At 42.3% G+C, this 16538-nt stretch overlaps 1 protein-coding gene across 1 annotated transcript in view; it reads right to left on the bottom strand.

Annotated features, from left to right (window-relative positions):
• Nucleotides 1-934: 934 nt before the first annotated feature.
• PTPRB (protein tyrosine phosphatase, receptor type, B) overlaps nucleotides 935-16538 on the bottom strand; it is a gene marked incomplete at its 5' end in the record, with an annotated part of 36625 nt that continues 21021 nt past the window's right edge. The window contains 14 exons of the mRNA XM_010015823.1: nucleotides 935-1005; nucleotides 2010-2130; nucleotides 5584-5719; nucleotides 7905-8068; nucleotides 8278-8400; nucleotides 9479-9613; nucleotides 10415-10491; nucleotides 11648-11738; nucleotides 12168-12249; nucleotides 12356-12373; nucleotides 12479-12562; nucleotides 14263-14362; nucleotides 14882-14988; nucleotides 15698-15941. Coding sequence (XP_010014125.1) covers nucleotides 983-1005; nucleotides 2010-2130; nucleotides 5584-5719; nucleotides 7905-8068; nucleotides 8278-8400; nucleotides 9479-9613; nucleotides 10415-10491; nucleotides 11648-11738; nucleotides 12168-12249; nucleotides 12356-12373; nucleotides 12479-12562; nucleotides 14263-14362; nucleotides 14882-14988; nucleotides 15698-15941 — 1505 coding nt within the window. The remainder of the gene's footprint in view (nucleotides 1006-2009; nucleotides 2131-5583; nucleotides 5720-7904; nucleotides 8069-8277; nucleotides 8401-9478; nucleotides 9614-10414; nucleotides 10492-11647; nucleotides 11739-12167; nucleotides 12250-12355; nucleotides 12374-12478; nucleotides 12563-14262; nucleotides 14363-14881; nucleotides 14989-15697; nucleotides 15942-16538) is intronic.

Raw genomic sequence — 16538 nt, 5'->3', positions numbered from 1 at the left:
AGCTATGCTGCAAGCAGCTTAAGGCCAAAGCTAGGTGTGTAACCTGTGGGATATCTACCTTTATGTGTCCTCATTATGTTTATAATCTCTCCACTTCTTTAGCTGTCATGGTACAGCACTGCTTTCAATGAGCTATGGAAGTTGCTAGACTTCACATCCTTACAGGTCCATTAACATGAATGTTTGAGGTGTTTCCTTGAGGTGTGATCTTTTTTATACACAGACACAGGCTGTGCTCTGATTCTGCTCTCTTAAACCAGTGTAAAGAAATCAGAATGTGACCTGTCTCCCCTCAGAGCATCAGTGGGGGGAAAGGTCTGCTAGACTTCACGGCAGTGCATCTTGTTGTTTGATATTTTTCTACTATGTCACATTAGACTGAAACAGTTGCTTCTAGTGAGGTGGACCCTGTTTTGCTCAGCTGTTGAAGAGTTCTGTTAAAAGTATGCCATTGTGTTATGGGTTATACCCATTTTTGTCAGATCAAAAGCAGTAAGTTTAGAGTAGCATTGGAATTCCTATATAGGACTACTGTTCCCTTTGTAATAGTAGCTTATTTCATCTCACAAACACTAAACTAGATAAAAAAAAATGAGGTTCTCCTTATAGGATTTTTCCTGTGTGTGTTTCATGCTAATACTGCCCTAAATACAGCAGTCCTGTTAGCCATACAATTTAAAATAGTTTCTGTAGAACAGTTCATAAAAACTGTGATAAGAAAAAAATAGTATTATTTGAAGCTTAATATTAACAATATAGAAAAAATACATATTTACATAATGCCAAAATACAATTATATACATTAATATCTATTACACTTAAATTATATATCTTTTAAAAAATCACCAGACCAATAAATTATACACAGTCTCAACAGAAAGGTCCTGGCACCTTTCTGGTGCATGAAATACATACATTAAAAAACCCAAACAAAACCTCTAGTTAATAAATGTGGTCACAAAAGCAGATGTCTGTAACATTCTTAGTGCCTTGAATAAACAGCATCTGAAAGCAAGGAAAACTGAGATTAGGAAAAATAAAACAACCCAGGTGGCTTCACATTCAACTCTGCCAGCTCATTACAACACTGGCTCGTGACTGACGTGACAGCTCAAGAGCAGATCCCACCTCTGCTTCTGCTAGCACTCCCGACTTGTGGAACCCTGGTTATTTCAGTTGTTGGCCTCCTCCAAGCCTGCTCTACCTGCTGATGACAACTGATTTCTACAGGCTAAATCAAGAAAATTATTTTGGTCTCTCATCATTCAATCTCAACTCCTAATCTCAAAATTTGAGACGCTACCGAGATCCTGCTCTCTGACTGAAAAATTCTACAGCCTTTAGGAATTGGCTCTACCAAGACACACAAGCCACCTCTCCTTACAACTTCTCCAGACTGGTCCTCTGCCCATGAGAACAGGAGGTGAAGGGCAGTGCTAGTGCCAGGTTAGCTACTGCTGCAATTCTTATCGCCAAGGGACTGGACAAAGGCAAGGAAAAAGAGCCTATATGGATGGCAAGTTGGGGAAGAAACAAAGAGCACAGCCTTGGACACCTACATTATCCACTCAAGGCAGACGACTGCCTATATAGTCAACAGCAAATGAGGGTGATGCAGGACAGAAATAAAACTCCATGAATGACAGAAGGGCCCAGAGAGCCCAGCCACTGGCCTCAGAGTGCTTAAAAGTGGACGGTGTAAACACTTGGGAGGTAAAGGAGGACGCCAGTATCATGATAGGGAATGGGTTCAGTTCCCTTCAAAAGCATAAGAATGATGAGACAGGGAATGCATGAAGGAAGGAGCAGGAAGAGATGTTATAATGACTACTAATGGAGGAAATAAAGATGCAATTGCAAGAGTGCCTAGAGCAGAGGAGTGAAGAAATGAAGGCCCAGGAAGAGAACAAATATCGATGGCAACTGACAGCACAATTTTCCCCCTCAATTATATTGTCAATGAACTACTACATTCAAAATGTTTTACAGTTTGATGAACTAGCACTTACCTCTGTGATATTCTGGATTCACATTTTCATATATTGGAAACAAGGGGTTTTCCTGTTCGCTGCGAAGCTTTCTGGCTCTTAACACATCTCTCACACACTGATGTAGATACACATATTGACACTGCAAAAGAATTTTTTTTTAAGTCACTCTGGAAAGTTTTGTAATTTAATTTTCTATATTGTGAAAAATCATTACAGGCTAACTCTCTGAGAAACAGCCTCAGGCCTAAGGCTGAGAGAGTTGCGGTTGTTCAGCCTGAAGAGGAGAAGACTCTCAGGAGACCTTATTGCTGCCCTTCAGTTCTTAAAAGGCACTTATAAGGAAGATGGGGAGAGACTTCTTAGCAGGTCATGTTATGATAGGATGAGCCGTGACGGTTTTAAACTAAAAGAGGGGAGATACAGGCTGCAGGTGAAGAAGAAATTTTTTACAATGAGGGTGGAAAAACACTGGCACAGGTTGCCCAGAGACGTGGTGGACACACAATCCCTGGAGACACTCAAGGCCAGGCTGGATGTGGTTCTGAGCAACCTGATCTAGTTGAACATGTCCCTGCTCATTGCAGGGGGGTTGGACTAGATGACCTTTGAAGGTCCCTTCCAACCCAAACTGTTCTATGATTCCCTCACACAAAATCAAGGGTGGTGTTAAAAATGAAATACACTTCTAGAATTAATCTGCTTTTCACGCTAGGAATACAGTAAATTTTTTTGGATGACCTGTTTTTAGAAATGCTACCAGTAAAACATAAGTGAACATAACATGTTTTGATGGATCATGTCATGAGTGAAAACTCTATCAACTATAAGGCACAATTTGACCTGATGCTGTGTTGGATAGCTACTATTTCTGAATGATTTCATATAAAGTACATGTGACAGAATTAATATGTACAGGGTAGCATGCAGAAGAGAGAATTTCCTGATTTTTGTTTCTGAAAGGAACTATTTTCACAGAATTTTATCATAATATATAAATATTTTGTAGAACCCAAATTTTCTAGCAAGAGCAGCTTTTTTTTGATCCAGTATGAGATTGCTTCTGCCTATGCAGTAAATGACAGACTGTCTTTTCTGAAGACTGCCTTTCACAGAAGGAAGCTAAGATAACATTGACAACCAAAGTAGGAGGGGTCATAAACTGGCTATTTACCAAACTGCCTTGGCAGAATAGTGCAGCATGGTACCCCAAAATTAGGCCAAGCATCTTTATATATCCAGGTGTACCTTTTTAGCATTACTTTATCTTAAAGACATAATTTCTTCAATAAACATATGCTTTTTTCTCCCCTCGTATCTTCTTCTCTTATTTTTCACAAGCATTTCAGCTATTGCTCTGTGCATTTTTCTCAGTGCTTTGGCTCTAGGACAGTGAGGATACCTGCTGTTATGCACATACAGCTGCTGTCTCTGTGGAGCAGAATCCTATACCCCACCTGCCAATTATTGGGAAGTTGGCCAAGGCATGGAGACTCCCTTTGGCAGAGACCATTTGGGACTGAAATGGTGCATAGCTTTTCTACTTATGCTACAGCTGGGCCCACTGCCTTCTAAGCTAATGGACACAGTTTTCTGTTAGTCTCCTGCATGTTTCCAGCTGCCATCTCTTCTCTTAATCAGCTTTCAGCCAAGTCTGAAGCAAAGGCAGTGTTTTGTTGCTGCTCTTTTACTGTGACTGCATAATGTCAAGCAGGATGGTGCTGTGATTTTTGGCTGGAGCAATCTCATTGCAAACAGCCCTATCTGCTGGCCTATGCTCCCCATTGGTATTTGGCTTCCACCACATCAACAGATGGGGACCTAGCTTTTATCTCAACCCCCAGACTGTGGAAGCCAAGACATGAACGATAACAGGAACTAGGGTCTTCTCACACATCAGATGCAATTTGTGAAGCAGATCTTTTCTTCCTCCTCTCCCCACCTCCTTTACTTTTCCTTAAAAGATGTTTAAGAATTACTTCATAATTCACTGCTCATTGCAAACTCTGAATAAAGCTCCAGGATAAATTCATTTTCTTGCAGGAGGATGAGAGATTGTATTGCTTGTGCTCTAAACTACCTCGATGAAAGTCAGTTCCAAATCAGAAACCATATACAGATGCAACTGGCAGTTCAGACTATGACTTGCTGAGAACACAGCAGCTCAGTGGCTGTGCACTGACACAGCTACATGGTCAGCGTACAAGCATGTTATAGCTCAAGTAGGGTGAGTAAGTGTGACTGCAAGAGCTGTCAGCTTGTCTCTGGGATGTCGATTGTGAGTTCTTCCAGGGGAAGGACTGTTTACAACAGGGATCTGGGTAAGACTTGAGCCACTGCAGTCTGGGGCAGAAGTGCATGTGGTGGGAAGGTGGGGTGTTCCTCACTATTGCTGAGATATTTTGTTTGGGTCTGGCTACCATTTGACTTAGATGTTGTGTCAAGCTCATGCCAAAGGTGGGATTTGTATCACAGAACTTTAGTTGTGTATAAGCCTGGTAGGGTATTTTGAGGTACTTGCCTCTTCAGCTCAGGAAAAATAGTCAACCCCCTGAGATGCCTGTCTGCCTTTGCTAACTACTGCTAATCGGAAAACAGGTGAGATGGATCTGTCTCTGAGCATGCCCAGACCAGCCTGAGAATCTGTCTCCCCTCCAGCAAAAGTCTTCTGTGATTAAGATAGTTCCAGGAAATCTCTCTGCATTCCCAGCTGAGGCTCTCTTTATACCCATGTGTGACTTGTACATCTATCAGGAAGTGCTGTCACTGATAATTTCATTTCCAAATTACAACAGAAAGCTCCATTAGTATCAAGCTACAGGCAGACTCATCAAACCTGTTCTGATTCCTCTATTAACAGTTCACAGGGAAAATGTAAAGACTGCTTCCACAACTTGCCTTTATTAAATCAGCTCTTAAGTGTTTGGCTGCTATTAGTATAATGTGATTTTCTTGCAGTTTTAAAAGCACAGACAGAAATCCCAAACTTGTACTTTTTCTACACTTTGAGAATAAATGTACTTGCTTTTACATAGTACACTAGGAGAATTCTAATCAACTTTCCAATACCATTAATGAAAATGAGAGAGCAGCTCAATAAAAAATTAACTGCAAAGCCACAAGGTCACAGTGCTTAAGAGTTTTAAAATTATGTACATCTAATTTTCTCTGCCCTCTATTCCTTTTCTTTATTCTGTTGAACTATCTATCTGTCTCATTTAGGCTTGTCTTTCAAACCCATTCCTGAAGGACCTGTGGCTGCTCAAAGCCCATTTACTGGACACTGCACTAACACAACAGTGTGCTGCTGAGTGCCTGCTGCATAGCACTGCTGGGGCGATGTGGGCCAGTGCCAACAGGAGAAATCTATAGGAAGCGCAGCTACCACTTGTTATGGTTTGGACCTGCTGTACACAGATGCTGTATTGGAGCCAATTGAAACAATCTTATACTACAAATTCTCTCAGAGCAAAACCACATCCAACTAGTATTTCACAGTGGAGTAACTGTGAAGTGCTTTGAGAGACTTTAAGACGAGAGTGATTATTATGTACTGCAGCAGGTGTTGCTGTATTGCAGGCTATCCAAAACTTACCTCTGTCTGAACCATGTGAACCCGATGGAGCCTTAGATCATGTACTGCTGCATAAATGTCGACAGTGTCCTTTGAATCCAGTTGCTGCAGAATTCGGTCAAGTGCAATGAATGTGCCAGTCCTGCCAACACCAGCGCTGGAAAAGAGAACAACCCAAAAGATATAACACCTAGAGGTGGGTGGTAAATAGCTACTCCTTCAACTGGTGATCTGTCACAAGTGGGGTCCTCTAGGGATCAATACTGGGCCCAAAACTGTTTAATATCTTCATAAATGATTTGGAAGATGGGATAAACTGTACCCTGACCAAGTTTGCTGAGAATACCAAAAGTGTCCAGTTTGGAAGGGAGAGCCACTCTGCAGGAAGACCTGGATAGGCTGGAAGAGTGATCAAACAAGAGCCTTATGAGTTCAGCAAGGACAGGTATAAGGTCTTAGCACATGGTAAAACACAATCCAAGAGTGCAGCACAGGCTGGGATCTACCCAGCTGGGGAGCAGCTCTATGGAAAGGGACCTGGGGGATCCTGATGGACAGCAAGCTCAATATGAGTGAACAGTGTGCTGCTGCGGCAAAGAAAGCCAGCAGGATGCTGGGTTACATCAACAGCATGACCAGCACTATCCCACTCAGTGCTTGTCAGACCACACCTGGAATACTGTGGTCAGTTGTGGTCCCTGCTATACAAAAAAGATGTGCACAGGCTAGAGAGGGTCCAGAGAAGGGCCACAAAGATGATCAAAGGACTAGGAAGCCTGCCATGCAAGGAAAGGCTGAGAGAGCTGGGTTTGTTCAGCCTTGAGAAGAGAAGGCTCAGGGGAGACCTTATCACCATGTTCCAGTATTTAAAGGGTGGCTACAAAGAAGATGGAGACTCCCTTTTTACAAGGAGTCACATGGAAAAGAAGAGGGGTAGTGGGCACGAGTTATTCCTTGGGAGATTCTAGTTAGACGAAAGAAAAGATTTTTTTCAGTGAGAACAGTCTCCTCAGGGAAGCGATGAATTCCCCAGTGCTGGATAATTTCAAGATTCACTTGGACAGGGTGCTGGGCCATCTTGTCAGGACTCTGCTTTTGCCAAAAAAGGTTGAACCAGATGATCCTTGTGTTCCCTTCCAACCTGGTATACTATGATTCTCTCATTCTATGACTCAAGTGATACTTCTGTAAAGTTCAGATCTTCAGGGTGAGAAGCTCATTGTTCAAATGGCATCTCTGGGACTTCAAACACTTAATAGTGGAATTTGTTTAGGAAGAAGAAAAGGATAGTAATGCTAGAGGTATCTCTGCTGCTGCCCATACTGTTTTCTGCTTTGTATTAACTCAGTCATCAGGATACACCAAGAGACTACACTTGCCTGTAACTTTTAAACCCCTTGTCTCGAGGGATGAACCAGTATGCTTGATTCTAAAAGATCAGCTGGCTTGTGCCTTCTGGAGGTAAGGTGAAGTATCCCAGAGTCCCCAGTAGCTGAATTGCTGGGAGGTGGGTTTTGGAGACAGGAGGCCAGGAAAAGGAAAGTTATATAAAAGACAGTATACAGTAGACATCTGACATGTTGCAGCACATGATGTACAGCCAGACAAACGTGGGGTCATGTAAGAGACATGCCTCAGCCCATATAATGGGTTCAGATACTACATTCAGCTAGTACCAGCGAGCATATGGCTTTACCAGATGATACACACAACACCACACTGCTCTCTCTCACTCTGTAACCCTATATTCTGCTGCAGCTGGCCAGTGGATCATGCATCAGGCAGTACAGTTTTGCCTTTTTTGTGTATGTGTGTAGGGACAGATCACAGAGCAGAGGAAAAAATGCAGCCCTATGGCTGCCAGAAAAGGCAAGAGAAGACAGTAAGGAGAGGGAGTCTCAGTCAGAATGGGGGAAAGGATGGATCTGCCAGCTAGTGTCAACATCCGTATATAGTCAGATTCACCTCAGGTATATCTTACTTCTTCAGAACACCCCTTTGTGAGTCAGATGTTGGGCTGCAAGAGCAGCACACAATTTAAGAGAGTAAAAGCTTATGAGCAGTAGCAGCTGCTGACACCTTTAGTGCTCTCAGAACCACAGTAAAGGAACCACAGAGACACACTGGTTCCTGAGAAATGTTTTGGGGACATCTCCAGGGTGAGGTTGTGAGCAAGTATACGTGCCTTGGGAATGCTGCTCTGATGTATCTGGAGACTTAAGCTCATCAGCTCTCTCTCAGGTTCTGTGGCTGCCCATGGCCTAACAGGGGTGAACATTTGGGATCTTCCCAAGGGTACACACAATGGATCTGTGCTGCCGACCTTTTGGTGCTGTACATACCTGCAGTGCACAATAGTTGGTCCTGTGTCTGGGGTCCTGTTAATGTAATCCCTCACAGTTCTAACAAACTGGATCAGGGACTGGGTGGTCTCCGGCACACCATGGTCTGGCCAGACAGTGTAGTGGAAGTGACGAATGAGCCTTGTTGAGTCAAGCTGCTCTTCCTGTTGGGATACAAAAGTGTGGGTCATCAGAATAGAGAGGAGGAGGAGGCACACGCAACATGCATCTTCAGAGCAAATGCTACAGCTGCCACCAGAGATATGCTGGGCATGATGCAATTGTGCTACAGCAGAAGAAACCTTCCTGATTTAGCTTGCAGGTACTTTTAAGCCAATTAATTGAAAAAAAACCCCCAAGAATGCAAACTTACACTGCAGATTTTAAACTCTCGTATTGTCCATTCTGGGAGCACCGATTCAGACAGCATCTCAACGATCAGGTCTCCATAGTACAAGGAATCCTGGTCAAGGGGCCAGTAGTGGTCACACTTCACCTGCAGGGACACAGACCAAGACAAATTTAGTGTCAGTAACAACTGCAAACACTGCCTCCATCCAACACTGGCAGAAGCAGACTCCAGACTTCCTATGCCTGAGGATGAAGGAAGAAAGGCACTGGCTGAATTCAGAGACAAATGCTGTGCCCTGCCATGTCAGCTCAACAAACAGGGTCTGGGATGGGCAAGGGCTATGATGGGACTAGGAAGTGGAAGTTTTCATCACAGATGTTTGTGATGGGAAGTACTTCACTGATACCCTGTTCTGGATGCCGCATTTTCTGCACCAACTCTTCTCAAAGCTCTGCTTGGATGACAGCTAGGCCTCCAGTGCTCGCTTCCCCACTGCTTGCTAAAACATGACAGTAAAATCCCACTCAAAGACAGAGGTGTGGAAGGAGACACGTGGCTGTCTGTCCTGCATCTGCTTTCACCATCTCCTCAAGATAAAATGGTAAACTGAAAGGAAGTGTCCCCATATGTGCCACCAATGATCACTACTTCAAGTTTGTTTAATCTTTTTACAGATCTAGTCCCTGTCTTACGCAGTGTGCAGGATGTTGCCATACCTGGGGAGGTGGATGGCTGAGACAGCTAAATAACCTACCTACACCAGCACTCAGTAAGACTGCTAAGTATGTGAGTGGTCTCTTTGCTTACTACAACAGGTCTTACATATCAGAGACAATTCCATCTATTTAAGGATCAACATTTGCTCTCTACAGATCATATTTAAAGTAGTAGTTGATGTAATAAACAGGTTGGGTTTTTTTGCTCGTGGTTGCCATTCTGCATGGTTTTTATTAGTCGTAGTGTGCAAAGTCCTGAATTGGAGACCAGAAGCACTGAGGTCCGTTCCTAACGCTAGCCTTGACATGCTATATGATCTTGGGATGGCCACTGCACCCTCTCTTCACAGCCTTAATCTGTCCCCAATCTTTAGCTTTTACCTCTCATCTCTTATCGTCTATCTCCTTGACTGGGGCCTTTGACATTAATGTGATGCAAATAATAAGCATAAACTTTTAACATGTGTTAAAATAGTCATTGATAATAAAGAAAAGTAATTGCTCACCCGGCCCTTCTCAACACACTGGGTTACCATGACAATATTGTGAACATTTTGCTCCCATGCCATCTTCCAGAACTCATCTTTGGTGCCAGGCAAAGGGCCCTGAGTTGCTATGTATTCCCTGCGGAAACTGTTGCCCTGCAAGTAAAAAGAACTCCATTAGTTTCCATAAAGGCAGAAAAAAAGATTTAAAAAAATGAACATGCGATGGGTTTGAAGCTGGGGCTCTGCAGCAACAATGCCCTTTAGTTTTGAGGGCTAAATTGTTGCCTTGGACCTGGAAGAAGGCAGCTGGTTGGAGCAAAGAGAAGGAAGAGACTGCAGCAGTGTATCTAAATACTGCTCCTTTTGTGGCAGTCAAAACTCATTGTTCTATTGTGTTCAGCACAGTCTTATGCAACTTTGGAACTACTAGGGTTTTTTGTTTTATTTACTGTTTTTAATGAATTAGCTGAGTTCTGGCTTGAAATCTGGATTGCTAAAGCCATTGCTATTATCAATCAATCACAACTCTTTGGCAAATGGCACTGTTTTAATCTCAGCAGTTCTACCACTCTGCAAGATGCCAACACCGTCAGTATGAGCTACAGCTCCACAATGAGGATGCCACCTGCAGTGATAGCTACAGTTGTTGCGGACACTCTGTAAAATTAGTGACCTTTAAAATGTGTCCTTGGCCAATTATACCTGCTATCTTACACAACTACAGCAATCCAAGAAAGTGTCTTTAAGTGCTCAGTACATCACTCACAGTTAACTTAATGGCAGTCAGACACAGTCTTTCAGCACACCCACAAAATGAGTTCTCAGACTTCTAGCTCAAGTGAATAAATGAAGGGGGAAGGGAGCCATAAGCATCCAGCTTTATATTCAGTTTTAGATGAAGGACAAATTACCACTGGAGGGAGGACTGTAAAATACCATCCTTGCGTCACTTACTGGTATGTAGCTTGCATTAATGTAGTCTGAGCAAGGGTCATCATCCACATTGGAAAGCTTCACTCTTGATGTATCATCTAGGAAGAAATTGATTAGAAGAGGCTTATGGCTAGGTCTTGATATTCAGTTCCTCTCCCATTTACAGAAATGCATTTGCAAAAGGACTGGCAGGATTATTATAAGGATTTTATATGGAGGGCTAATTTAGAGGGAAAACTGTTTATATTTGTGCTGCCTCTTTCATCCATGAGTGCTGTGGAGACTTGCAAAGTCTAGGAGATGGATGGGCGAGAAGGAAGTAGTGAGTATTCCAAAATTCCTCTGCTTATTTGCATAGGATTTGTTATGGCAACAAATAAGTCACAACAGCATACTTTGATTCTGTCAGCAGTGTGTTGTACTGGAGAGCCGTGCCCAGCACTGCCCTTGAAAGAGCAGTGGTCCACACAGGTCCCGAGCTAACACGCGTGAGCAGGCCAAACATCCTCCCTCAGCAGAGGACCTTCTGCAGAGGGTTAGAGTGCCTAAGCCGCCAGGTCACTGATTCATGAGCTAATGCCATGTTGGATCTCAGTTAGGTCTTGTTTCTTGTACATCGCGGGCACGCTCTTCAGCATGGCATGGCAGGCAGAACACAGGAGATAATGTTAGGCTGTGCTCCAAGCTCATACCACATCCAGCAGCAGGGCAGCATGCAGAGTTGGCAGTTTCCTCCAAAACTGCCAGATAGGAGATTAAAAGGGGAAACTCTCAATGCCAGGTCTTGCCTCAGGAGAACAGGGCTAACGTCACAGTGTGAATTACCATGCACAACCACTCTAGCTCTGCATTGTATGGTAGGTTTGTTGTGTCCTTTGAAGAAGAAAGGTGTGGCAAGGCTGTCAAACAGCACTGTATGGATGATACCCCATATGTAAACAATGCTACTGTTATTTCTACTATCCTTGTTATCAGCAGTGACTTAATGTCCCTAACAGCTGGAGCTTTTTCTCTCCAGACTGAATGACAGTCATTACACTTCTAGTGTGAAATGAAATTACTGGTCTGCGGGAAGCCAATCAGGGCCATGCATCATCTGCCTCCTAGCACCAGAACCTGAGCTGGCAGAGGTATTTCATCTCTGTCAGGAAGAAGCAAGGGGATTGGCTGCACTCTCTTTTCCACTAGGTCTGCTGAAAAAAGTGAAAAATAGCTGGTGTGATGTAATATTACACAACCAAACCTAAAACTCACAGGGCAATATATTATTGTATCGATTTTTCCCTCTGTTCTCTGGCAGAAGTGCTATGTCACATGTCTGGTTTCGACCCACATCTTTCAAGTCCTGCAAAAAAAAAAGCAGGAATAAAATGTGAGGTAAAAGTAATTAAAGGATTTTACAACGCAGGGGGATGCAATGCTTATCAGCTCTCAAGGGCCATGCACAGAGAATGGGTAGGTTTTTTTAAGAACAAACTGAAATTAAACAGCTAATCATACTGATTTAAAGCAAACACATAGCTGGCAGGTACTTTTCATGCTTTATTACACAGATGTGCCACACAAACGAATGCTCCTGACCTCAGGCAGAGGCTGCCAACCTGAAGAGCTAATTTCTGCACTAGGACAAGTGGAGTTCAGGTAAGATCCTCAAACTTATTTGGGTTTGTGTGAACAAGAAAAACAAATTCAGGCCTTTCTAATGCATTAACCCATTGATTCAGCCAGCCCACCCCTTCATAAAGCAAGTCCTTTGCCTAGGTTAGGATCCCACCTCATACTCCTTGGACAGGAGGTAGTTGGAGTCTGCTTGAAGTTTGGTGAAGTGTGCTTCAAAATGACTGACTTTGATCGGACTAAAATATTCAACAGGAGGAAGAAAATCACAGGATGAATCACAGTCATAATTTATCCAGTTGGTTATCAAGAAGCTTTTTTAGGTATTATTTTTTTTCTTTTTACCTGGAAGTTTTCCGGTTCCTAGAAATGATTTCAAAAGAAAAAGAAACACTTAAGTGAGTAAGGGACTCCATGATGCCATGTTAAAATACCACTGTTTGTTAGAAACAAAACTTTTGACTTTACCCTTTTTGCCCCAAGTTCAGATGGACTGACAGTGGCCTGTCCCTGCGAATGCTCAGCCTTGCTGTAGGTCTCTCATGGCCATTACTGGAATAAAAAGGAAGGTATTCTGTTTTACTGTTATGTTCAGATCCTGGCAAGAGCTGCCAATAACATAACTTACATTGGAAAGAAGTTGGTAAGTTGGAAAAAAGGAATTTAAGGAACTTTTTATTTAGATTTGTGGCTCTGAACATGTGATATTGTTCTTAGCTGTGGCACTGAGTTTTCTTGTATTCTTTGGTAATAGTGATACGGAATGTACGCATGTGCACAGGCATAAGCCTTTTCTCTTGCTCTGAAACACTCATAGCCCAGCCTATCATCAAGTAGGGTGTCCCATGCTAAGACAGGCCGTAAATCAGTTGATTGTCTACATGCAGAGAGGAACACACAGATAGATTTTCAGAACTGTAGAAGGTATACAGCACATCCACTCCGCAGACCAGGCCTCTAGCTGATGGCCAGGTTCATAGCAGGAGTAAGTGGCAGCACCACAGAAGGGTTTGGGAAAGTGGCAGAAGTGGTACTGACTCCATACTGTTAGTGCCGCCCTTCATTCTTTCACTGTCATCCGCTTCAACACACCTCCCTTAGAGAACACTTTATGTATGATGAGGTAAAACCATATTAGTATACTTGCAGTCCTGCTGGCTATATAACTCACAAAAAGAAACCACACTCTGTCTGAAATTTAGCTACACTAAAAAAAGTGCAATGAGCTGTGCAAGCTGGAAAACACATCAATCCGCAGTCTGCTCATGCTCTATATGTCACTGTGTACTGAGATGGTGCACAAGTCTATACATGCAAAAGCAGACTTAATTTACTAATTTGCCAATGATTTATGCCTATTATTTTTGGATGACACATAGAGGAATACACTGAATTTGTTCACAGAGCCTAAGAACAGCACTACTACAAGGTACATCCATTCTGGCTAAAAGCCACGAGTAGTCACAAAACAGTTTTTTTTTCATTCTGGCACCTGAAAAGCAAATTCAAATCAAAACAGACCTAATCTTGTATCAGTAAAAGAACTGAATTTCAGATTTTCAGAGCTTCCCGTGCAATAGAAATGTTGATTTTTTCATTTATTTCAGAAACCACAAAGAATTTCACATCAATAATGTCATTTCTCTTTCAGTCATGCAAAATGGTTTACGTGGATAAAGCTTTTCCAAAGTCGAGGTAGAGTATTTCACCTATAAAAAACCATATTTTGAATTCACAATTTCAGCTTCATCTATAATGTGAAATATACAACTATAATTGACAAAAAATGAGAAGTAAAGTTTGAAGTAATCTTTTGGACACTGAGGTAATGCCACTCCATAAGATTTTTGAACCAAAATGATGAAGTCTAAATGAACAGTTTCAAGAGCTTCCCATCTACAGTGGAGATGAAATAATTTGAAACATTTCATTTTTGGCAAAAGAGATTGTTTGAATGATAAACCAGCTTTTCAGAAATATTCGGACTCCTACCGAAACCTAAAAGTTACAAAGATCATCTATGAGATAAGTCTGACTAACATCAGTAGGTATTTAAATCAAGAATATACAGATCTCTTCATATGTAAGTCATTAGTTCTATACTTCATGTACAGAGGACATCATAGATTTTAGCTGTTGAATAGTTCAGCACACTCCTCCTTTTATGGTTGTGCTTTAAATATTGTATTGCTTAAATGAATGCAATTTGACCTGACTTCAATAACAGAGACTGATAAAGGGACTCAACTTACCTAACTTTTTGTCTGCAGACAAATAAAGCTGTAACAGCCACTATCATCACAATCAGAAACAAGCCAGCACTCACACCTTCAATTACTCCAAACAGAGGCTCTAGAAACAAAAAAGTATACTTATAAATCTTGACGAGAAGATAAGAAAAATCAAAGAATCAAGAGCTTTCAGAGGATATGTTATTATCAGCTAAAAAAAAATGGTTAATTATAAGGAAATCTGAGGCATTTACACACAGCTAAAATCTGGCTTTGATTTCTGTCCTTATTTTTTTCCAAACTTTACACAAAATCTTTCATTCCCAACAGAGTAAAAGAAAGCCCAGCCCCATTATACAGGAATTTGGTTCTCTTGCACTTTGAAGCTTTCTAAGCGATAGCTTCACTGAGCATCCACCCTTTTCCTCGACTATCAGCAGCTCCATCAAGCACTCACCTGAATTTTCAGACTGAGGCCTGACAAGCCATGGCGCCAGCCTCACTTCAGAGCAGCCTTCAGGACATGCACGACAATCTGGTTTTGTTCCACTCCTTGCAAATAGTTCTAGACACCAGAGTGTTCTTAGGCACAGTATATAACCACATGCTACAGTCATTGAAAAACAAGCCTGAAACTAACCTGCCTCTGTAGTGATTGGTAAAGAGAAGAAGGTGTCTGAGAAGAGTGGTTTAGGGAGTTCCTTCGGGTCTTCACTGAAGAGCTGCGTAAAAGCCCGTATGCTGATCCTAAAAAAACAGTACCATTACGGTTAGAGCTCACCAGATGTCCAGAACCAACAGCAGAAAAGTAAGAACTTATTTGCCCCTTAGAGATAACTAAAACCTTTCCACTGACCACAGACAGCTCTTAATGCCTTCTGTCCCTTCAGAGAGTGTTTGCCTGAGGGAGGGATGTGATTGAGCTGCACTGGAGATCATGTTTGGTCTCACAGCCTGAGAAACTGCTGAGCCTGATCTTGGCAGACACCCTTTTCTACACCCTACAGCTAACCTGGACCTAGCTCTGGAGCCTCCAGGTTTTTCTAGCTTGTTCCAAAGGACTGGTGTGGGGTAGTGGTGCCAGACTGAGTTAAGCACCCTTGTCTTCTCCTGTTAAGTACTCTTTTGACTTAGCTGATGGTCTTAAGTCTTTCCAAAGAAAGATTTATTAGCTATAGGAGAGCTTCCCATCAAGTTAAATGAAATAAACAAACCTATTCACTGCACAGAGTTTTGTGCATAATTAACCATATCATTCCCACGCTAGTGAAGGACTGATTCATACCTATGGAACAGGGGCATGGATATGCAGATAAAGCTTTCATAAATTCACAGTGAAACCCAAAGAACATCATACAACCCAGTTATGAATCTACAGAAGCTCAAGTGTATCAGGAGTCCAGACAGCACCACGCCTAATAATATGAGAGACCACAACTACCAAGGTAAAACTAACCTGTAAGCAGTCCGAGGCTTTAGAGGTCCATCGCAGAATTTTTGCTGATCTGGATCACACCTTCCTCCCAGGTTTTCCATTTCTCCTCCAAGCTTAATGTCAAAGCTTTTATAATCACTGTCAGGGTTTTCAGCGCATCTACTGGCAAAATAATTTGTCTGGTAGATGCGTATAGAGTCATTGTGTTTATACTCCAGGTAAGAAGGTAATGGGTGCTGCTCATCAGGCTTTGGTCCTTCACTACCTACATCATACACAGAGAAAGAAGATTTACCTACCACGGCCATTAATGCTCAAGCTGTTGACAGACGTATCTTATCCAACTTCCTAACATTTCTTGGAGGCTGCACAGGCTACTTTGTGAATATAAAGCTACAGTGGTTTCTAGTACCAACCTTGATATTATTTTTCTGAGGAACTTCAGACACCACCAGCTATTTCAAAAAGCAAGTAAAAAAATCCAGACACTGACAAATCTACTGTATAGAGAGAACAGCCGTAAATTAAATGACAGGAGTCCCCTGAATGGAAACTCACAATAATGTGTAGAAGACTCAGGTAGGCAAAACCACGGCAACGAATAGACCCTTTCTCAAAGAGATTCATGGTCTGCACAAACATGACAGAGCAGATGGTGGAAATACTATCTCTGCTTTTTTTCCTAAGGGCTGATGGACAGAGGGGTTAAGGAACTTTCTCAAGGGTCACAAAATACGTCCTGGCATGCCAGTAAATGAAGCCACTTCTAAAACCAAGACATTAATTGTTGAGACATCCATCTGTTTTGTCACACATAGGTAAACTGCAGAAAGGGAGGTTTACATGGGCAACTTCTGTTCTG

This window comes from Nestor notabilis, unplaced genomic scaffold (assembly GCF_000696875.1).
Source record: "Nestor notabilis isolate BGI_N333 unplaced genomic scaffold, ASM69687v1 scaffold2966, whole genome shotgun sequence".
In the NCBI taxonomy this organism is placed as follows: domain Eukaryota; kingdom Metazoa; phylum Chordata; class Aves; order Psittaciformes; family Psittacidae; genus Nestor; species Nestor notabilis.
This window is presented reverse-complemented; position numbering and strand designations above follow the sequence as displayed.